The sequence below is a fragment of the Pithys albifrons genome, chromosome 15, assembly GCF_047495875.1.
Source record: "Pithys albifrons albifrons isolate INPA30051 chromosome 15, PitAlb_v1, whole genome shotgun sequence".
Lineage (NCBI taxonomy): Eukaryota > Metazoa > Chordata > Aves > Passeriformes > Thamnophilidae > Pithys > Pithys albifrons.
The window spans coordinates 11,279,206-11,299,136 of record NC_092472.1 but is presented as its reverse complement, the minus strand read 5'-3'; the positions used below and the strand labels follow the sequence as shown (position 1 = coordinate 11,299,136).

At 64.1% G+C, this 19,931-nt stretch overlaps 5 protein-coding genes across 10 annotated transcripts; 2 read left to right on the top strand and 3 right to left on the bottom strand.

The window, feature by feature from the left end:
• Positions 1–67: 67 nt before the first annotated feature.
• On the bottom strand, positions 68–3,067 carry RAB24 (RAB24, member RAS oncogene family). 2 transcript variants are annotated; one of them, XM_071569945.1, is made up of 8 exons: positions 2,718–2,895; positions 2,047–2,115; positions 1,864–1,942; positions 1,694–1,761; positions 1,495–1,594; positions 1,131–1,181; positions 989–1,051; positions 68–475 (listed from the first exon to the last, which is right to left on the bottom strand). In XM_071569945.1, exons 1-8 carry the CDS (start codon positions 2,832–2,834, stop codon positions 411–413), a joined length of 612 nt encoding a protein of 203 aa, XP_071426046.1. In that variant the 5' UTR covers positions 2,835–2,895; the 3' UTR covers positions 68–410. The 2 variants fall into 2 exon arrangements, 1 of the variants encoding a protein (XP_071426046.1); XR_011699107.1 differs by lacking the exon at positions 1,495–1,594 and having other exon boundaries at positions 450–475; positions 2,718–3,067.
• Positions 2,885–4,739, top strand: PRELID1 (PRELI domain containing 1). Of its 2 annotated transcripts, XM_071569947.1 has the most exons (5): positions 2,889–3,079; positions 3,310–3,535; positions 3,615–3,728; positions 3,973–4,051; positions 4,465–4,739. In XM_071569947.1, exons 1-5 carry the CDS (start codon positions 2,988–2,990, stop codon positions 4,599–4,601), a joined length of 648 nt encoding a protein of 215 aa, XP_071426048.1. In that variant the 5' UTR covers positions 2,889–2,987; the 3' UTR covers positions 4,602–4,739. The 2 variants fall into 2 exon arrangements, with proteins under 2 accessions (XP_071426049.1, XP_071426048.1); XM_071569948.1 differs by lacking the exon at positions 3,615–3,728 and having other exon boundaries at positions 2,885–3,079.
• A 98-nt stretch (positions 4,740–4,837) lies between these two features.
• On the bottom strand, positions 4,838–6,239 carry MXD3 (MAX dimerization protein 3). 2 transcript variants are annotated; one of them, XM_071569987.1, is made up of 5 exons: positions 6,050–6,239; positions 5,947–5,976; positions 5,729–5,843; positions 5,467–5,645; positions 4,838–5,389 (listed from the first exon to the last, which is right to left on the bottom strand). In XM_071569987.1, the coding sequence occupies exons 1-5, from the start codon at positions 6,205–6,207 to the stop codon at positions 5,194–5,196; spliced, it is 678 nt and encodes a 225-aa protein (XP_071426088.1). In that variant the 5' UTR covers positions 6,208–6,239; the 3' UTR covers positions 4,838–5,193. The 2 variants fall into 2 exon arrangements, with proteins under 2 accessions (XP_071426088.1, XP_071426089.1); XM_071569988.1 differs by having other exon boundaries at positions 5,187–5,389; positions 5,467–5,632.
• A 405-nt stretch (positions 6,240–6,644) lies between these two features.
• LOC139678807 (lateral signaling target protein 2 homolog) lies at positions 6,645–10,679 on the bottom strand. 3 transcript variants are annotated; one of them, XM_071569983.1, is made up of 13 exons: positions 10,407–10,679; positions 9,811–9,951; positions 9,599–9,736; positions 9,258–9,460; positions 9,096–9,185; positions 8,899–8,988; positions 8,679–8,780; positions 8,350–8,598; positions 8,119–8,246; positions 7,932–8,045; positions 7,653–7,751; positions 7,402–7,517; positions 6,645–7,344 (listed from the first exon to the last, which is right to left on the bottom strand). In XM_071569983.1, the coding sequence occupies exons 1-13, from the start codon at positions 10,446–10,448 to the stop codon at positions 7,096–7,098; spliced, it is 1,761 nt and encodes a 586-aa protein (XP_071426084.1). In that variant the 5' UTR covers positions 10,449–10,679; the 3' UTR covers positions 6,645–7,095. The 3 variants fall into 3 exon arrangements, with proteins under 3 accessions (XP_071426084.1, XP_071426085.1, XP_071426086.1); XM_071569984.1 differs by having other exon boundaries at positions 7,402–7,514; XM_071569985.1 differs by having other exon boundaries at positions 7,095–7,319.
• FAM193B (family with sequence similarity 193 member B) lies at positions 10,188–19,812 on the top strand. The gene is given in 12 exon segments (XM_071569970.1): positions 10,188–10,625; positions 11,986–12,157; positions 12,160–12,428; positions 13,664–13,903; positions 14,540–14,765; positions 14,941–15,138; positions 15,418–15,832; positions 16,789–16,984; positions 17,363–17,599; positions 18,073–19,078; positions 19,188–19,263; positions 19,441–19,812. Coding segments are annotated over 12 exon segments (3,147 nt in total). The 5' UTR covers positions 10,188–10,610; the 3' UTR covers positions 19,538–19,812.
• The last annotated feature ends 119 nt before the right edge of the window (positions 19,813–19,931 follow it).

Sequence of the window (19,931 nt, the reverse complement as noted above, 5' to 3'; positions counted from 1 at the left end):
GTCTTGCCAAGCAGGGTGGGGGGCAGAGATGGGAGATGCCCAACAGCCTTGTGCACAGGGGGACAGCTCAGACCACAATTTGTTTTATTTACATTGTACACCTTGACAGAAGACGTTTCAATAAATCTACAAAGAATTGAGTATCTCTGAGAGAATAAGTTACCAGCTGCAGCTGGGTCACAGCAGCTGCCACAAATGCCACAGGTGGCAGGGAGGGGGTTCCCGGGGGTGACAGTCCATAGATCCCAGCACTGCACAGCAGCCCTGTGCCAGGAGGAAGCAGTCCATGGGCCGTGTGCCGTGTCACGGACAGGCCCCAACAGCTAAAACACAGCAGGTAAAACACTGGAGGAGTCCGGCATGCGCCAGCTGCCCTGCCGGCAGCAGCAGTTCCCTTTTGGCACAAGGGCTCAGTGGTGGCAGCAGCTGTAGAAGTAGGGCGAGCTCTTCTGGTCCAGGTTCACACTCTTGTCCTCTGGAAGAGAGCAGGAGCAGCAGCCTGCTAGTTCATCTGTGTCATGGTGGAGTGTGACAGCCCCAAAGCTGCTGGTCCCAGACGTGGGCTGTGGCAGGTCCCCTGGGGAGGGTGCCTCACGGAGAAGCAGCAAGGCTCAGGGCTGTGGCACAGCTCAGGGTCACAGCATGACCCAGGAGAGGAGGCACGCCTGGGCTGAGCATGCCTGGGCAGGCCTGACGCAGAGCTGAGCCAGTCCTGCAGCCTGGAGAGGCTCCTGGCTGCCAAAGGCCACCGTGGCCCAGCCAGGTGGATGTGCTGAGCCTGGCCTAAGCAGGGATGAGGATGCTGTGATGGGACCCAACTTCCACAGTACAACCCCTGGCATAGAACTGCAGCAGCCTCAGGGAGGGCAGAGGTGAGGAAGGGCCCTGCCAGCCCCGCATCACTTACCCTCCACATACTCATGGCAGGCACAGGTACCCCCTGGCACAGAATAGGGTGCCTGGGGAGGGATAGCTCCTATCTACTCACCTGTCATCACCTGGAAGGCAGAGAAATTGACATAGTCCTCGGCCACCTTCTGGAACAGCTCATCTGGGGGGAGAGGGGGCACGGTGGGTGCGGGTGTCCTTCACCAGGCAGAGCCCCCTGGCCCCAGTGAGGGGCTACTCACCTACACTCTGACCTGTCTTACTGGAGGTCTCAAAGTGGTCAGCTTTGATCTCTGAAATGAGAGTCCAGGTTGGCACTTGCTGCAGGTGCAGGATATGGCCACACAGGCTCAGCTGCCCCCAGAGTCACCCCTCGGGCACAGCTGCTGACAGCGGCTGGCACGGACCCCGGGCAGGGCTCTTGGCCCAGCAGGGCACTTGCCTGACCATGTCAGGACATGCCATACCCAGCAAGGTCTCTGGTAGAGCTGGCACTTCACACAGAGCGCGAGCCCAGGACAAGGGCAGAACCCACAACTCCATCTCCCCACATTCCCCATCCACTCAGTGCTGCAGGAGCCCAGAAAAGGCCAGCAGTGTTTGTACCGTCAGCGTAGTCCTGCACATCGTGGAAGTCAACCCCCCGCTTCCTCCTGTCCTCCTCCAGCAGGTCGCTCTTGGTGCCACACAGGTATATCCTGCAGCCCTGGACCAGGGAGCAGGGTGGGAAGGATGTGCCCACATCCCCACCACCGGACCCCCGTGCCCCACCGTGAGGCTCTGCAGTCCCCCAGCACCCCTTTACCTCCTCACAGCTCTGCAGCTCATTCACCCAAAACTTGGCTCGCTGGAAACTGCCACTGTCGGTGAGATCTGGGGAGAGGGGTCAGGGTCTGCACAACACCTTCCTCAGCGCCCGACCCGCCGGTGCTGCCCCACCCTGTCCTGGGACCTCCCCGTCCTCCGTGCCCCTACCGTAGCAGACGACAGCAGCCCGGGCCCCCCGGTAGTAGATGCGGCTCATGGCCTGGTAGCGCTCCGAGCCCGCCGTGTCCTGCGGGAGACCGGGAAGTGCTTGGCAGGTGATGGGGGTCCTCGAGCACGGGGGGGCCGGGGATGTCAGTGGGGCACGGGCACAACCCTCACCCCTACACTTACCCAGATGCCCAGGGTCACTGTCTGCTCCCCCACGGACATCACCTTGGCCACGAAGGCGGCTCCGATCGTCTGGAAGTGAAGCAGGAGGAGCAGTGGGGACCGGCCCAGGGATGCTGGAGCATCAGTCCCGGAACACGGGGGAACACATCCGGAGGCGTAGAAAGGGACAGCAAGGAAATGAGGGGACCAACCGCGGGCGTGAGAGGGATGTGGCGGGGTTCCAGCCCCGGGATGGCGGGGGACAACACGAGGGGACACCGTACCAGGGACGTGGAGACACCATGGGGACATGCGGGACCGACCCGAGAGCACGGGCGGGGTGCGGGGGGTACCTGCGCGGGGAGGGGTGAGCACGAAGGGACCATCCTGGGGACATGAGCGCGACGCGGGGAACACCGTCCTGCGGCCGTGGGAGGCACCACGGTGGGGAACGAGAGGACCGACCCGCGAGAGCAGGAGGGGCGTGAGGGGGGCCTGTCCCGGGGATGTCGGGGGACAGGACAGCCCGAGGGGACACCGCCCGGGACACGCGGAGGCGGCACGGCGGGGGAACGATGGCACCGTCGCGCGGAGGGAACACACGAAGGGGCTTTTCCCGGGGGAGACGCGGGTGTCGCGATGCCGGGGACGCGCCGCAGCAGCCCCGCGGCGGCGGCCGGTGTGTCACTCACGTTCTGGTAGGGCCCGGCGCGGAAGCGGCGGTGGACGCAGCGCTCCACGAGGCTGCTCTTGCCCACGCCCTCCTGCCCCAGCAGCACCACCTTGGCGTCCACCCGCCGCCCGCTCATCCTCGCGCCGCCGCCGCCGCGGGGCGGGGCCGGAACCGGCCGGGGCGGGGCCGGAAGTGCGCACGGCGGGGCGGAAGCGCGCGGCGGGGTGGGGCGCGCGGGCCGCATGGCGGCGGCGGCGGCCCGGCGGGTTTGGGCCTGATCGGCGGCCCCATGGGGAAATACTGCGCCAGCCTGGGCGTCCTCAAGGGGCCCTGGGACCAGGTGTTCGCCGCCTTCTGGCAGCGCTACCCCAACCCCTACAGGTGCGCCCGGGCCCTCCCCGACACTCCCCTCCGCCATACCGGTCCCGTTTGGGAGTGGTGCCCCCCCCTCCCCAACCCCGGCGGTCGCGCGGGGGTCCCGCTCGCTCCGCTCCGGCTTTGCACCCGTCTGGTTCCCCCCGCCCTTAATCCCACGGTGCCCACTGGCTCCCAGCCCCGCGTGGGGGTGGCAAGGAGGGAGCGGGGCTTAATGTTTTCTGCCCCCGTTTCAGCAAACATGTCCTGACCGAAGACATCGTGCACCGGGAGGTGACACCGGACCACAAACTGCTCTCCCGGCGGCTCCTGACCAAGACCAACCGGATGCCGCGCTGGGCAGAGCGCTTCTTCCCAGCCAACGTCGCCCACTCCGTCTACATCCTGGAGGACTCTATCGTGGACCCCAAGAACCGAACCATGACCACATTCACCTGGAACATCAACCACGCCCGTCTCATGGTAGGTGCCACGGGCGGGTGGGAGCGGGGCAGGGTCGGGGGGTCCGGCAGTGCCCACGGCCGGGCTGTGCCTCCTGCAGGTGGTGGAGGAACGCTGCGTATACCGGGTGAACCCGGAGAACAGCAACTGGACCGAGGTCAAGCGGGAGGCCTGGGTATCTTCCAGCCTGTTTGGCGTCTCGCGGGCCATCCAGGTGAGCACTGCTGAGCAGCACTGCGTGCCCCTGTAAAGCTGCCGCTTCCCCTTTCTTTACCCATTCCTTGTGCTGCTTTTTACTGCCTTTCTCCTTGTTCCCCCAGTCCTCATGAGCTCTTGGGGCACCCAGAACCATCACTGTCAAAGTCACCGTTTGTGACTTTTCAAGCTGGACAAAGCCCCCAGGGGCACCGTGTGACAGGCTGCTGGGCTTGCACCTTCACTGACTTTTCCCTCTGCAGGAGTTTGGTCTGGCCAGGTTCAAAAGCAACGTGACCAAGAGCACTAAGGGATTTGAATACGTGCTAGCAAGAATGCAAGGTGGGCACCAAGGGCAGGCTGGGGCTGATGGGGACGGGTCTCTTGGAGTTAGAGGTCATGCTGGGAACACTCCAGTCCACGGGCAGGTCGTGGCTTGAACTGATCTGATTGCGAAACCCTCCTCCCTTGCCTTTGCCCCATGTCTTGCCATGGTCTGCCCTTCCCTAGTGGAGCAGCAGGCAGTGATTACAGGGCTGGGCAGGGGTGGAGTGCAGGCAGCAGGGGATGTGACAGGGCAGCAGTCACGTGCCTGTGGTTCCCCAGTATGATGTGCCCTGACGTGTTTGGGTCAGGAGTGCCAGGCTCCTCTTCCTCCCTGTGTGGGGAAGTGCCTCTGTGCCGAGGCAGCTGGGCTGGTCTAGCCAGCACTCCAGTGCCAGGGCAGGGCTGGGTTAACAGCTTCCATGTTATAGGAGAAGCTCCATCCAAAACACTGGTGGAGACAGCCAAGGAAGCAACAGAGAAAGCCAAAGAGACAGCCCTGGCAGCTACAGAGAAAGCCAAGGACCTGGCGAGCAAGGCAGCCACCAAGAAGAAGCAGTACGTGTGAGGGGCCAGCTGCACCAGGACAGATAGGAACCTCCTTAGGTTTTATATTTTTAAAGAAACTGTACAAGTCTGACAATCAGCTGCTGTTAGACCCTTTCTGAGATGTAATTATCATTAAAGAATCTACTCCCACCCCTCATTTGGCTTGCCTGGCTAGAGCAGAGCCCAGCGCTGCCCTCCATCCCAGGGGTCCAGCCCATTGCTGGCGTCACAGGGAACACACAGGTCACAGTTTTATCAAGTGCCTTTACTATAAAAGTGTTGGGTCTGTACAAGAGAGTGGGGTGGCTGTGGGAGCACGAAGGCAGGTTGCTTAATGCACTTTTCCCCCTTTTCTGGCTCTCTAGTGGTGGGAGAGCCCTCTGGTAGCCATGTCTGCAGTGGGCAGCACTGCCAATGCCTGTGCCAGGCAGCCCCCAGCCTGCCTGGGGGTGCACATGCATGAGGGTTCCCCTGTGACAGCCAGTGCCTTGTGGTGCACAGTGGGTGCCACAATGCAGTGCCAGCCCTGTGCACCCAGTGCCACAGCCAGTGCTGCCCAGCAGCCCAGCTGCTGGGGGCCAAGCTGGGTGTTCACCCCCAACTGTGGCCCCTTACCCTGGCAGCTGTGATGAGGCCAGAGCTGCATTTCCATCAGGAAAGAAGCAGGTAGGCAGTGCAGGGAAGGCAGTGGGCACTGTCAGGATTCGGGGCTGTGAAGGCTGGAGTAACTGTGGTCCCTCCCAGTGCCGAAGCTGGGCAGCAGGTCCCCACTGAACACCACACCATCCACCTCTATTTCGGCATCCCCTGGGTACCGGGGGAAGCCCAAGTCAGGCCTCGAGCTGCTTTCCCTTTCCTGCCCACCCTCCATCCTTCTCGCTTACCTCCCTCGGAAGGCTCTGAGAGCTGAGATGAGTCCAGGCTGTCGGCCCATGCCCGTTCCCCGTCGGTGCGCAGGAGCAGCCATTCCAACCGCTGCCGCAGGCTCCGCTGCCGGTCCCGCAGCCGGTCCTTGGCCCTCCGTGCCCTCAGCTCCTGCTCCTCCAGTCTCTGCGGGGACCCACTGAGCCATGAGCAGGGCCAAACTGGGCGACTCTGCTGCCACACGCCCTTCCCCCGAGAGATACCGGGGCCGCCGCCACTCACCTGGATATGAAGCCGGGCACGGTGCAGGAGGCTCAGCGTGGTGGGCCGGGCCGGCCCCGCGCCCACTGGCACCTGCTGCTTCAGCCGCTCCAGGCAGCACCGGAGCTGGGCCCTCCTGCGGCCGGGCAGGGGGGGTAACGACACGGCGGTCAGCCCGGGGACGGGGGGCATGGGCACGGCCACCCCCTGCCCCGCCGCTCCCGCCCACGCCTCGGTACCTGTGCTTCTCCAGCGCGTTGTGCACCGACCTGGGGAAGAAGGAGCCGCAAGTGATCAGCACCGGCGCCACCGGCCACTGCCACCCACCCGCCCGTCGCTCACCTGACGCTGCCCACGGCCCGGCGCGACCGCTCTGGGCAGAGCGAGGCATAGCCGTGCTCGGCCTCGGTCAGGCCGGGCGGGTCGCGGTGCTCCCAGTGCTCCAGGAACTCGGCCGCCTGGAGCAGCACCTGGATGCTGGTGGTGGCCGCGGGCTCCATGGCGGGGGGGAGCGGGCCGGGGGAGGCCGCGGGCCGCGCGCTGATTGGCTGCGGGGAGCCCCGCGCCGGTGACGTCACCGTGGCGGGCAAACAACTTCGGGCGGGAAAGCGCGTGCTTCAAATTTGAATTGGCGGGAGGGGCCGGGCCGGGCCACGCCCCCCCGTGCAGGGCCCGCCCACACCGGGTTAATGAATCACCGCGCCTTGGCCTCGCCCCACTCCGGGAAAGGTGCTCCCGTGTCCGCCCACGTGTGCTGTCGGGGTGCGGATCGCCCCTGCCCGCCCACGGGAGCCGGGTGGGGAGCGCGCACATCCCCTGTGCCCCCGCCCCTCATCACCCCACCGCGCCCACCGGTGTTCCCAGACAGCCTGCGCCCACCAGAGCCCTCTCCATGAGAACCGCCTCGTTCCAGCACCACGCGGCTCAGCCATGCGGGTTTATGTCTTTATTAAAACCTATGAGGGGAGGCGGTGGGGAGGGGAGCGCCGGGCCCCCCCCAACCCCCCGGGCACGGCACTGCACGGCACGGGCGGGCTGGGGCACCCTCTGTCATGTGAGGGCTGTTTGCACCTTCTCAGGCCAGGCCCCCGGTGTGGGGGAGACTCTGCCCCAGACCCAACAGCAGCCAAAGTTCACCTGAAAAAAAACCACCACGAAACACATTTCCAGCCAGAGGGCAGGTGCACGGCGGCGGCACACAGCTCACAGGCAGTGGGGCACAGCCATAGTGCATCAGGAGAGGCAGTCCTGCACCCACCGTGAGCCCAGCCCCGCCAGCATGGGGTATGGGGTGCCACCATGTGGGGGTCCAGCCCCTGTGCAAGGGGAGGGTGGCCTACAGCCATGTGGGGGGTCCTGCCACCATGCCCACGCGGCTCCCAGAGGAGTCATGGGGCCGAGGAGCTGCCCAGCAGCCCCGGGGCAGCCCTTTGCCTCTGGTGTGCGGCCTCCTGCGGATGTAGCTCTGGCTGAGGGGCTCTCAGTGGCTCCGGGCACACCAGGATGCAGGTGAGAGGTGTGTGGTGTAGCAGTGGGTGCAGACACGTACGGGTTTCCTCTGGCCGTAGTGCGGCAGTGCCGCGGTGTGCGGTGAGCAGCGGGCACAGAAGATCTACCAGGAGAGGGCCAGAGCGGGGCTGAGCGGAGCTGGATCACTCAGGGACCCCACGTGCCCCAGCCCAGCCCCATCTTACCTTCCCACAGCTGCGGCAGTGGTGTCGGCGGCGCAGCAGGGTGAAGGGCGAGCGGCAGGCAGAACACTGGCTGCACGTGCTGTCCGGCACCCACTCGGGCAGGCGGTGGGTGCCTGCTGGTCGAAACAGATTGCTAAAATCCTGCTGTGCCAGCCCCCCTCACAGCCAGGCCCCCTCAGGTAGGATGGAGGCAGGACCAGCCCCAGCCTTACGCCCTGCCCAGAGCTGTGGCACCTGGGGCAGCCCCTTACCTGCCCTCCCGAGCCCGGCAGCCTCAATGGGGCTGGAGCACAGTGGGCAGTCGGCCACACGAGGAGCACCTGTCACACAGGAGGCACCATCCTTCTCTCCTGCAGGGACAAGGCCTGTGGTAGAACAGCCAAACCAGGGACAGGCACTGGGGCCACATCCTCCCCATGCCTGAGGCTGTGGCCTTGTCTCACCAGGGATGGGCAATGGGCAGGGCAGAGAGGAGCAATCTCACTCACATCCTTGGGGATTACTCTCTCATGTCCCTGGGGATTACTCACGGCTGGCACTTGGCTCCTCTGAGGGCTCCGCCTGTGAAGCCACGATCTTGAAGACCGTTTTTAAGATGCTCCGCATATCACTGGCAAAGTTGGTCTGGAGCTGATCAGCAACCCCTGCACAGTGAGTATGGGGGGTCAGGGTGCTGGGGATATCAGGATGGCGGGAGGTGCCTCGAGGGTCACTCACCTGAGATGCAGATGAAGAGGGTGTGCAGCATGTCCTTGGTGCTGCTGTAGCGGGAGCGCAGCTCTGAGCAGCGGGCACCCAGGGTGTCATCAATGCATGGCCCTGGGCTGCTCCCAAGAGGCTGGGTGCTGCACAGGGAGAGGTGATGGTTACCCCAGGGGTGGTGTGAGATGTCCTGTCCCAGTGGACAGGAATCTGCCACCTTGGCCCTGCTGCCTGCCCACCACACACCCACTCTGCCAGTCGGTGCCTGGGTCATTGATAGCACCAGGGAGTCCCAGTTGCATCTTGCAGATGGAGGTTGGTGGGGTGGCACAAGGGACCTCCAGGAGACTGAAGGGAGCAGGGGGGTCCACTCTGGGCACAGCTGCCCCCCACACTGGGGGTATGTCTGGACCACAGGGATCCTCCAGTTCAGCTGTGCACAGGCTTCTCTCCAGCACACAGAGCTCCTCCACCGACAGCACCCGCAGCAGGTCCCTGCAGGGAGAGGATGGCATCAGCCCTATGTCACAGCCTCACTGCTGCCCCACAGCCCCACGCATCACCCCACTGCACACCTAATCTTCTTCAGAAGGTTGTAGAAGGGGCTGAAGACCTGGGACATCTCCTCAGGGCTCTGCTCCAGGCTGAGGGGACCCTTGGGGTAGATGAGGAGGCCACTATGAGGGGACAGAACACAACTCATGTTGGGGATTGCCCAGAACCCCAGTTCCCCATGGGGAGAAGGGGCTGGTACAGGGCAGGGAACATTCCCCCTTCTCCAGGGGTTGCACCCACCTGATAATGGCCAAGCGAGGGATGGTGAACATCAGCAGTGGTTCGTAGCCATCAATCATCTCCTGAGTCAGGTAGCCCAGGCGCAGGGCTCTGGGGACACACATCCCCTTACAGTGGGACTGAGCCTCAGGACAGTGCCCATCCTTGGGGCCAGGGTCCCTGACACTCCCACCTGATGTGCGGTACCCTTCACTCACCTCTCCACAGTCTCACAGAATAGGACAATGATCTCCTGCTGCCTGTAGATCTCCTCAGGTGACTTCACTGCCACCAGCGAGGACACGTAGCTGGAGAGATGTAGGGAGTGTGAGGCCTCCAGCCCTGGCACAGGCCCCCACCACCCCAGCCCTGGCCCCCACCTCAGCTCAAACTCCGCAAAGAGACGGTCGAACTGGACAAGCACAGCCCGGACGGGTTCCGGGTAGGAGCTGGGCTGGCTCAGGCTCTGCTCCCGCAGCACTGTCCGCACCAGCTCCAGGCTGCACAGCAAGTTCCTGGCCTGGGGCCGCAGCTGTGCCCCATCTGCCTCCTCCAGTTCTGGGAAGGTCCCAGCCAGGAGACACTGCTGGGACAGGGACCATCAGGAGCCAGCACCCAGGGAGAATTGCAGCCCTTAATCCGAGGGTCAGCTCATGGTGGGGGTCACCTCGCCCCTCAGCCTCAGGAAACTAGACCCTCCAGACAGCATCCTGGGGCTCACCTCAGCAGCAAACAGCATGTGGTTCCCCAGGTTGTCCACTAAGACCTCCTCAGGGAACTTGACCAGGTAGTCACGGGTGTGCCGCTGTGTGGGGATGCACTCCTCCATGATGCGCTCCAGGACGGCCAGCAGGTGAGCCTGGGGAGGGCATGGATGTTACCCGTGGCTTCCCAGGGGACCAAGTCACACAGGGGTACAGGCTGCCCCTGTACCTGGCTGAGGTGGAGCTGGTTGAGGAGCACCAGGTACTGCTGTGGGTCCTGTTCTGCATCCAGCCCGTTGATCTCGGCCACCACTCGTGTCACCCTCTCGTCGGCAAAGAAGAACTGGGAGAGCAGGCGAGGGTCGGAGCGCTGTGGGAAAAGCAGAGGGGTGATGGCGGGAGCACCCCGCATCTCCGTGTGCTGCGTCAAGAGGATCCCAAATCTCTCAGGCAAAGCAGGGAGCCAAGCAAGGTTTGAACGCCATGGATCCACAAACACCTACTCGGGCAGGTACGTGGGACCCTCCCACAGCAACTCCGGCTCCTCCCGGGGAGCGCCGCCCTCCCCACCCGCCCGTGCCTCAGTTTCCCCCGGAGCAGAGCAGGATGAACAAGCTCAGCCGCATCCCGGCAGCGTGGGCACGGATCCGACCGTGGCTGTAAATACCGGGAAAGGTCCGCGGGAGTCCCCCCGTCTCCTTCTCCCGTTCCACCCCGGGGACCCCCGCCGACCCCTGCGCCCAGGATCGACGGAACCCCGTCCAGGGGCTCCGCCGGTCCCGGGCGGCAGAGTGGGTGGCCCCGGTACGACCCTCCCGGTCTCACCTTGGGTCGGCGGAGCCATCGGCGGAGGGCAGCGGGCAGCATGGCGCGTACCGAGGCGCTGCCGCCGCCCGGCTCCCCGCGCCCGCCGCTCGCCGACGGGGAGGGTCGGAACCCGGCACCGCCCGGGGGGCGGATCGGAGCGGTGTCCGCCCAGTCCGGGCACCGGGACGACCCGTCTGCTCCTCGACGGACCGGTTCTCTGTGATGGGAAGGGTGAGGGTGCGTCTCCCGTGGGGCGGGATGGGTTTTACCGCCTGCTCCTCTTCCTGGTCCTGGTTCCTGGCTCCAGTTCCTGACTGCATCCCCTGTTATCCCGTCTCCGTTCCCCTTTCCGCGCAGCCCACCCTTCCGGGTACAGAGGTCCCCGAAGCCCCCTGAGCATCCCGTGAATGATGGAGGGCACCAGAGGAGAACTACTATGCGGGGCAACGGGTGTGGAGCAGGGGGGTGCAGTGGGAAGTGAATAAAGCAGTCCTTCGGTGGGAGAAGAAGGGGCCGAGAGGCCAAGGAGAGGTTCCAGGGAGTGCTTGGGAACAGCAAACTGTCCTGGCTGTGCCAGGGGAGATGTTTGTTCCAGACCTGGCACTGCTGGCCACAGGATGTGGGCGCCGATATTTCAGGTGGTGGAAAGCCTAGTGGGGTCGATTCACGGGTAAAAAATCCGCGGAGGATGGTTGAATAAACACAGCAACACCTCCTTGGCTTGAGGAAGTTCCTGAGTCACGGCAGCCCCGCAGTGCCCAGGCTGTGCTGGACAGGTGTAGGTGCAGAATTGCCCAGGGTTGTGGCTCCGTGTGCCACCCCCGGGTCTGGCTGTGGTTTTCACTGGGCAGTGTGTCCCACCTGCCGTGGCTGGGGGTCCCTGTGTGCTCAGTGAGCCTGGAGCCCTGCCTGTCCCTCAGCTACCAGCAGATTTGGGCACCACAATATAAAAAGGACGTGAAGCTATCAGAGAGTGTCCAAAGGAGGCTTGCGGAGATAAAGGGTCTAGAGGGGACGCTGTATGAGGAGCAGCTGAGGTAATTTGATCTGTTCGGCTGGAGAAGAATCGATTGAGGTCAGATCTTCTCGGGATCTGCAGTTTCCTCCCTTGGGGCAGCTCTGGTCTCTGCTCTGTGTGACCAGTGACAGGACCCGAGGGAATGCCTGGAGCTGTGTAAGGGGAGGGTTAGCCTGGATATTAGGAAAAGGTTCTTCAACCAGAGGGTGATCTGGCACTGTAACAAAATCTACAGGGGAATGGTAATGGAAGCAAGACTGCCAGAGTTCAAGGAGCGTTTGGACAACATTTTCAGGCACATGATGGGTTTGTTGGCACAGGGCCAGGAATCATAGAAACGTAAAATGATTTGAACTGGAAGGGACCCTAAAGATCACCTAGTTCCATCCTCCTGCCATGGGCAGGGACGCCTTCCAGTGTGCTCAGAGCTCCATCCAACCTGGCCTTGAACACTTCTAGGGATGGCGCAGCCACAGCTTCTCTGGGAAGCCTGTACCAGCCCCTCACCACCCTCCTTTTTTCCCCAGTATCCAATTTTCCCAGCATCCAATGTAAACTTCTTTTTCGATCTAACCCCAGGTGCCGCGCTCCGCCGATCCAGCCCGGGACACGCTCCCGGCACGGGCGCTCTTTAGGACCCGGGGCAGCCGCGCGCCCCTCCGCTGCCGTCGCTCCCCCCGCTCGCCAGGGGGCGCCGCGCTGCCCTCTCGCAAGATGGCGGCGGCGGCTTCACCTCACCGAGCGTTTCCCCCCTCCCTCCTTCCCGCGGGCAGGGGCCGGACGGGCCGCGCCGCCATATTGGCTGTTGTCCTGGCTGCGGCGGGCTCGCCATGACTCGCCGGCGGAACAAGGCGGCAACGACGGCGGCGACGGCGACAGGTGGCTCCGGGCCTCGCCGTGACAGGGTGGCCGGTCCCGACGTCGGGCCTCCCCCGCCGCCACCGCCACCGGAACCGCCCGCCCCGCCTGAGGTGGCGGCGGCGGCGGGCAGCGGCGGGGAGCCGGGCAGAGGCAGCGCGCAGGTACAGGGGGAGCGCCGCGGCGGGGACGGGGCTGGCGCTGAGGGGGTTTCATTCGGGGCGGGGATGCGGCCCTACCCCTGCCGCCCCCCCGCCCGGGCCCTGCCCCATCCCCGCCCCGACCCCCGCCCCGGAGCATCCCTGCGGATGGGGCTGGGAACGCTCCCACAGCGCCCCGCGGGAGGGCCGGGCCTGCCGCTGGGCGATGGCAGGTGGGGCTGCAGCATCTCCATCCTGCGCGCCTCCCGCAGCCGGAGGTCGCTGGACACACCAGGCTGCCGCCGCCTGCCCCGGGCGGTGGGCGGGGAGCCGCGGGTGGGCGCCGGGGGTGGGTGCGCCAGGTGGGTTGGGGACAGCCGTGTTGGTGTCGCCCGCCGTGTTGGTGTCGCCCGCCGTGGTGGCCACGTCAGCTGGGACACGGGGTGGGCTGGGAGCCCCTTTCCTCGCCGTGGGTGGGCAGGGGGGCTGTGCCCCCCTTCAGCTCTCCTTGGCCTCTGACCTTTGCTTCACCTTGAGCCTGCAGACGCCATCTGTTTGGCAGCAGCGGTTCAATGCGCGGCTCATTGTGCCGGGGCCCCGCCGCGCCGGCAGACAATGGGGGCCCCCTCGCCCGCGCCACGCCGGCCTCGTCACGGCTGTCAGGGCTCCAGCGAGCCCGCGGGATGCAGCCCAGCTCCTGCAGGGAAGCTCCAGCCTGGCTGCGCCCGTGCGGGGAGAGCACAGAGTGGCGCGGTGGGCTGCACCCCACCCTGGCGCATCGGCACCGCTGGCTGTGCAGAACAAAGAGTCGGGAAGGAGCGCCTGGGGCTCTCGAGTGACACCGTGGGGGGGTCTGTGATGGGCACGTAGAGAGAGCTGAGGCTGCCAGACCCACCCTTTATATCCCCATGTTGCGTTTCTCTGGATCTTGCTTTGCTGTGCAAGTTTCCTCAGTCCTGCTGTGCCAGAGGTGATGGTGGGAGTTGCTTCTGGCTTCCCATCCTTGCTTGGTGGCAGGGCTGGCTCTTTGGCATGATGTGATCTTCCCAGAGGTCCAGAATGCTCCCAGCTGGCATGTGGCAGGCTGGCAGCAGCTGGGCAGCCTGAGGCTGCTCTGCTCCAGTGGGAGAAGGTGCAATGCCACATGTAGCCTACAAGAATTTGTCTGGTTTGGTGTCAGCGTCCTAAGGCCTCATCTGTCCCACATCTCTGCACCACATAACACCTGGGTGACTCACGGTCTGTGTGTCCTTCCTCAGGTGCTGCCCACCACCAACCAGTCCGTGCAGACATGCTGCCTGCTCTGCCACCGGGAGCGCAAGGACTGGGGAGGGCCGTCCCACAATGGGCTGGTTTCTCCGAGCGAGAGGCTGCCACCGGACTTCGTGCCAACGCTTGTGCAGAACCTCCTGGGAGAAATGCCACTGTGGATCTGCCAGAGCTGCCGAAAGAGTGTGGAGGAGGAAGAGCGTCGGGCGGTGCAGGAGCAGGCCCTGGCGGTACGAGGTCACGAGCTGGGGGGGAAGCTGGGGCTGTAGGTGTGAGAATGTGGGAGAGACCACCCTATGGCACTGACTGGGTGGCTCTGAGCTGAATGCCCCAGACATCTGAGACTCCAGTGCCCTGCTCAGCATTGCCACTAGTTCAGCAGCAGAGAGAGTGGCTGTGGTGGGGCAGCGTGTGGTGCCATGGAGGCTTAGCCAGCAGCCTGGCTTGGTTTGGAGCTGGCAGGCTAGAGAGGCTGACAGTGCCACTGCTTTCCTTCCAGCTCTGCTGTGTGTCATGCCCTAGCCCCAGGGCTGCTCCCTGGGTGCTGCAGGTCTGCCCAGAGCGGCAGAGTCTGCTGGGGCAAGTGCCTGCCTGTGTGTGGAGCTCGGGTAGAGGAGCTCCCTACTGCCTGGTTTGATTTAACCCTGGCCTGGTGTATGTGGAACCGTAGCAGGCATGTGGCCCTTAGAAGTGCCTGGGAGCCAGGCTGTCTTGATGTTTGATGTGCAGGTTGTTTGCCCCCCAAGACAGTGACAGAAGTGGTTCCTGTGAACAGAGCCCCTGCTGCAGTGGAGGGTCTTGGTACTGACACTCTGGGGCCAAGGGCCTCCTCACGCACCTGCTTCACTCTGTGTTTTCTTTGTCAGGTCTCGTTATCCCATACATCCTGCAAGTCACAGTCTTGTGGAGGTGGCTCGCACTCCTCTTCTTCCTCCTCCTCCTCCTCTTCCTCTTCGTGCCACGGGAACTCAGGGGACTGGGATCCCAGCTCATTCTTGTCTGCTCACAAGCTCTCGGGCCTCTGGAACTCACAGCACACCAACGGGGCTGCCCAGGGCCCTGCCACCCTTGGAGCCCCACCAGCTGCACTAGGTGAGTTGAAGCCACCTGTGGGGTTGATCAGAGCTTACTGCCCAGTTCTTGGCTTAGACGGTTTTCTTGTAGGAATGGATGGGCAGGCTAAGCTACTGAATCCCAGAGCCAGCAACGTGCCTGGGTCCCTTTGCAGTGGCAGAGGGATTTGGCTTCATCTCCGCTTTTTTTCCAGGCGACAAGCACCCCAGCCTTGCTCTGTCTGCAGAGTGTGCCAGCCAGGCGCCAGGGCTCAAGGCCTGTCCCTACAGCCACGTGGCCTCCACCACCTCCAGCAGTGCTGCCCCAGGCTCGCCTCTGCCTACCTCACTCGACTTCTGCAAGACGCTGCCGAAGCAGTTCAAAAGCTTGTGCCGGAGGGCCACCCCGCCAGGTGCATGCCCGGGGGCAGGGCCAGCCATAGCCTCCCAGCTCGCTGCTCCAGAGTGTTTCCCCTTGCCCTGCTCTCTGGGGAAGGGCTGAATCCTGCAGGGGAGGCACAGGTGCCGCTGCGGCCTTGTGTGAGCAGGGGTGGCTTTTTCTGCCTCTCTGGAGGGGAGGGTTTGTCCCATGGAGAAGCGGACTGTGGAAAGGCAGTGGGAGGCTCGGAGCATGGCTCTGGCCCTCACGACACAGCCAGTGTCTGACTTTCTCTGTTCCTGCCTTTCTGCAGGTGAGGCCTTCCACTCCTCAGAGCATCATCAGCACTCCGACCTCACTGCTCCTCCCAACAGTCCCACCGGCCTCCCCTCCCAGCCACCGATGCTGATCCCCTCCAAGCAGACACTTCCACATCCGGGGCCCTTTGGCTCCCCGCCGCACGTCCCGCTGGGCACCTCCTCGCAGGCTGCACTCTTCCCTGCTCCCAGCGCCCAGGCTGCAGCCCCAAAGCCGGTGTCGGAGTCCCCTCCAGCCGGTGCGGCCTCGCACAGCCCAGGGACGTGCAAGAGCCCCCACCTGCCCCCTGCCAACGTGCCGCTGCTGAAGATGCCGCCCCCACTGTCGGGCTGTGCTCATCCCTGCAATGGGCACTGCAGCACTTCGCTCATCCCTCCTCCCGCCTCCCACCAGCTGCCCAGCACCAACAGGTGAGTAGAGGAGGCCTGCCTGCTTCCAGCCTCTGCTCACTGGCCCACATGCCCTTTCCTCCTCCCCCCTGCCCATGGATGCTTCCCTGCGGAGGGACCACCTGCCCTGGCATGGCGGTGCAGGGAGCCGCTGTCTTTGTGGGCCAATTGCATTGCTGCAGACCCCTGGTCTCTGAGGGTTAAGCTCTTTCTTTCTCCATGTGTATTCTGCCTGCGGTTGTCTTTTGGTTCTGTGGTGCAGAAGAGGCTGTACTTGCTCCTCCTCCAGCTAAAAGACCCAAAGGAGCCACCTGGTCAACCTGCTGTTGGCCAACAGGACCTTTGTCAGTGAGAGCCGTCGGGCAGCTGTGGCACTGAGCAAAGGTCCTCAAGAAGATGAAGCCTGTGGACTTGTTCTGCTTGCCTGCTCCTTGGGCCCTCTCTGGGCTGCCCATGCCCCTGAAGAGAGCTGGTTCTTCTCCACTGATTAGCTCTCCCTGCGGAGAGTCAGCTGGGTCCCGAGCTGGAGCTCGAGGAATGGTGCTGTGGGCCCTGCCCTGGCCGCCGTGTGTCTGAGCTGGGCAGCCTGTGCCTGTGAGAGGCAGGCCTGCTTGCATGTGGGGATGTCTGGCAGCTGCACGCAATCCCAGCGTTCCTCACCTGTGCTACCTGCCCCCAGTGAGTACCAGTCCCTGCCCTGCTCCCAGCCCAGGGCCTGGCAGGACACTGCTTGCTGGGGCTCTGCTGTGCCAGCTGCCTGCCTGCCAGAGGGCCTTGGGGCCAGGAGCTACAGATGTCTGCTGACACAGGCTCCTTGGGCATCTTTCCTGCAGGAGGAGGGTGCAGGGGAGGGGGTTTATTTGCCCTACAAATCCTGCCTGGGCACAGGCTGCCCCAGGAGAGTTGTGTAGCATGGGGCAATTTTTGAGACCCCCTTGGCTCCTGCTCACCTCTCACCCTCCTCCACTTCTCCTCAGGGACCCATCTTGCAAGGGGCACAAATTCCCAAATGGTACCAGCTGCCACCCACCACAGCCCTGCGAGGCAGATGAGGGGCTCGGGGAGGACGAGGACAGCAGCTCGGAGCGCAGTTCCTGCACCTCCTCCTCCACCAACCAGAAAGATGGGAAGTTCTGCGACTGCTGCTACTGTGAGTTCTTCGGCCACAATGCGGTGAGTGAGGGGCTGGTGTGCAGCCACCCCCGGTACTCGCGCTGCGCTCCGTGGTGAGACATCACACAGTCCATCTGCCCAGAGTATGGAGGTGGGCAGGTCTGGCCATGGCTGTTTCCTGCAGGCGTGTGCATCCCCTGCTTTGTTTCCACCCAGCCTCATGAGCCTGCTGGTCCCTTGCTCCCAGTGCCCCAGGGCTCGGAGCACCGGCCAAGCCCTGTGGCTTTCTGCTGAAAGAACTCATTGGGGCTGTGCTGACTTGTCTCACTGAGACTGCGGGGAAGGGAGCGGCTGGGGAGGTCGGGGAGAGCTGGTGGGGGAGCAGAGGCTGCTGCACCTCATGCACCTGCCCTGGCTGACAGCACTCGCCTTCCGCAGCCCCCGGCCGCTCCCACGAGCCGCAACTACGCTGAGATCCGGGAGAAGCTGCGCTCGCGCCTCACCAAGAGGAAAGAGGAGCTGCCACAGAAACTTGGGCACAACAGCAGCTCGGGGGAGCCCGCTGTGGACCACCGCAACGTGGATGAGCTGCTGGACTACATCAACAGCACAGAGCCCAAGCCCTTGAATAGTGCCAAGGCGGCCAAGCGGGCACGGCACAAGCAGAAGAAGAAGGTGAGGCTTGGGTGGTGGCTGGACTGTGCCCCTTGCAGGGCTTTACCTTCTCTCCCTCAAATCCATTTAGCTTCTTGAACTCCATGTACTTCTACCCTGAGTTGACAGTAATGCCTGGCTCTGTGCAGGGCTTCCCTTTCCTCTTTTCCTGCAGAGTGGCCCAGTCCTCCTGGGTGCTTTAGACTGCATTGTCCTACCTGCTCCATGCCACATCTCCAACAGCATATGTCTGTGGCAGGGAGAAGCAGTGCCCTGATGGCTCTTGCCTCGGTGCCTTGTGCCCAGAGCTGTGTCTGGTGCGGGGTGTCCAGCTGTTGCACGTGACAGTTTGAGGGTTGTGGGAGACATGGGGTGGCTGTGCTGAGCAGCAGCTCTTGGGTTTGCTCACAGACAAAGCTGGAACAAAGCTCTGTGGCCTGTGCCTGTGGTTCTGTGGCCCAGCCCAGACAATCCTCATGGCACCTGTGTTGCAGGAGAAGGAGAAAGCCCAGCTGGAGGCAGAGGCTCAGAAACGGGCAGAGCGTGCCCCTGCAGCCAGCCAGGCCAGGGAGGTGGCTGAGGAGAAGCTGCTGGAGTGGCCGGAGCTGGAGCTGGAGCGGGTGAACAGTTTCCTCAGTAGCCGGCTGCAGGAAATCAAGAACACTATCAAGGACTCCATCCGGGCCAGTTTCAGTGTCTATGACCTCAACCTGGATGTCAATGACTTCCCCAAGAAGGCAGCTGTCCTGGAGCAGAAAAACCTGCTCTCCAACCTCAATGGCTCCTCCGACCTGCAGGACATAGACCTGGCACTGGCCCCACTCAGCCTGGGCCCTACCAAGAGCCATGGGCTGCTGCGGGGCGAGCTGGGCCCCCGATGGGGTGAGGGGCCCGAGGAGCCCCCACCGGTGCCGCCGGCTGAGAATGGCGTGGTGAAGCGTCTCAGTGCCGTGCCCAGCCTGTCCCGCATGATCTGGGTGCAGTCCAAGGCCACAGACTCTGCTGCAGACGGTGGCGGGCTGATCTCAGAGCCCGAGGAGGGACCACAGCCCAAGGGGCCAGAGCCACCAGAGCTGGTGCCCACGGGGAACAGGCAGCGCAAGAACAAGCGGCAGAACGGGCAGGCGAAGAAAGGGGAGGGTGGCACGGCTGTGCCCGGTGGCCAGGCCCGGCTGGAGAGCCCTGGGGTGAAGGGGCAGGTGCTGGGAACCAAGCCCCCTTCCAAGGGCAGTGCCCCGGAGCCACAGCGGGGGGGTGGCTGTGCCGAGCCTGAGGAGGGTGGCAAGGGGCAGCCCTGGGGCTGTGGCAGCTCCAGGGCAGAGAAGGAGAGACCTGGAGAGTGGAAAGGCCGGAGGGCAGAGGGCAAAGCGGAGCTGCCGGAGCCGGCACAGCAGCTGCCGCCTGCCCCAGCTACACCCCCTGCCCAGGGGGGCTCCCCCCAGCCCAAGGGCAAGAGCAGGAAGAGCCGGAACAAGGTGGAGAAATCCAGTACCTCGATCGGTGAGTGCCGGGAGCACCACTTTGTGCTGCCATATTCGTGGTGTCCCCTTCCCCAGCTGGCAGCCCCCTGCCCACCTGGCTGTGCTGACCCTCTGCTCTACCTCCCCAGACGACGTGTTCCTGCCCAAGGACCTGGATGGGGCAGAGATGGACGAAACTGACAGAGAAGTGGAGTATTTCAAGAGGTGATGGGGGAACCCTGGGGGTTGAGCTCTGCTGGCAGGGCTGGGGTCACGGACGGGCCGGTGGGTGACTGGGGCTGGGGGCACAGAAGGGTTGGGGTCCCCAGGGACTGGCGACCGACCAGTGGTGGTGGCACGGAGGGGCTGGCAAGCTGAGCGGGGCTGTCCCCTCCCTGCCAGGTTCTGCCTGGACTCGGCCAAGCAGACGCGGCAGAAGGTGGCCGTGAACTGGACCAACTTCACCCTGAAGAAAACCACTTCCAGTGCAGCCCAATGAGGTGCGGGGGGGCCGCCCCCACCCACTCACGGCCGCTCGCCTCTCCTCACTGTGCCCCCCGCCTCCCCTCCATGGGGTCCCCTCCTCCGCGGGGGGCCCCGGTGCTCTCCTGCCCCGCGGGGGCTCCCGGGGCTCCATCCATCCTCCTGCCCCATCCCCGCGGGGTGACTCCGGCCGTCCCGTTCCCCACTCCGCGGACACGCGGCTCCCCGTGCCGCGGGGAAGGACCGTGCTGGACCCAATAAAGAACTTTTTAATTTTTTATTTTATTTAAACACCGCTGTTCGCCGCTTTCTGTCGCACCGGCGGCTGGGGATGGGAGGGATATAGAGCGCGTTCTGGGCAAGTTTGGCCGCCGCGGGGACCCGTCGCGCTGGGCCGCATCTGCTGCGCT

What these genes read in the sequence shown, in the direction of transcription:
- RAB24 (XM_071569945.1), bottom strand. Translation starts at nt 2,834, where the DNA reads ATGAGCGGGCGGCGGGTGGACGCCAAGGTGGTGCTGCTGGGGCAGGAG. An exon ending in GCGCCGGGCCCTACCAGAAC is followed by an intron (nt 2,116 to 2,717) that starts GTGAGTGACACA and finishes CTTCACTTCCAG; the next exon opens with ACGATCGGAGCCGCCTTCGT. An exon ending in TGTGCAGGACTACGCTGACG is followed by an intron (nt 1,182 to 1,494) that starts GTACAAACACTG and finishes CTCTCATTTCAG; the next exon opens with AGATCAAAGCTGACCACTTT.
- PRELID1 (XM_071569947.1), top strand. Translation starts at nt 2,988, where the DNA reads ATGGGGAAATACTGCGCCAGCCTGGGCGTCCTCAAGGGGCCCTGGGAC. An exon ending in CGCTACCCCAACCCCTACAG is followed by an intron (nt 3,080 to 3,309) that starts GTGCGCCCGGGC and finishes CCCCCGTTTCAG; the next exon opens with CAAACATGTCCTGACCGAAG. An exon ending in TCAACCACGCCCGTCTCATG is followed by an intron (nt 3,536 to 3,614) that starts GTAGGTGCCACG and finishes TGCCTCCTGCAG; the next exon opens with GTGGTGGAGGAACGCTGCGT.
- MXD3 (XM_071569987.1), bottom strand. Translation starts at nt 6,207, where the DNA reads ATGGAGCCCGCGGCCACCACCAGCATCCAGGTGCTGCTCCAGGCGGCC. An exon ending in AACGCGCTGGAGAAGCACAG is followed by an intron (nt 5,844 to 5,946) that starts GTACCGAGGCGT and finishes GCCCGGCCGCAG; the next exon opens with GAGGGCCCAGCTCCGGTGCT. An exon ending in GTGCCCGGCTTCATATCCAG is followed by an intron (nt 5,646 to 5,728) that starts GTGAGTGGCGGC and finishes CTCATGGCTCAG; the next exon opens with TGGGTCCCCGCAGAGACTGG.
- LOC139678807 (XM_071569983.1), bottom strand. Translation starts at nt 10,448, where the DNA reads ATGCTGCCCGCTGCCCTCCGCCGATGGCTCCGCCGACCCAAG. An exon ending in AGAGGAGCCAAGTGCCAGCC is followed by an intron (nt 7,752 to 7,931) that starts GTGAGTAATCCC and finishes TTGTCCCTGCAG; the next exon opens with GAGAGAAGGATGGTGCCTCC. An exon ending in ACTGCCGCAGCTGTGGGAAG is followed by an intron (nt 7,345 to 7,401) that starts GTAAGATGGGGC and finishes AGCTCCGCTCAG; the next exon opens with CCCCGCTCTGGCCCTCTCCT.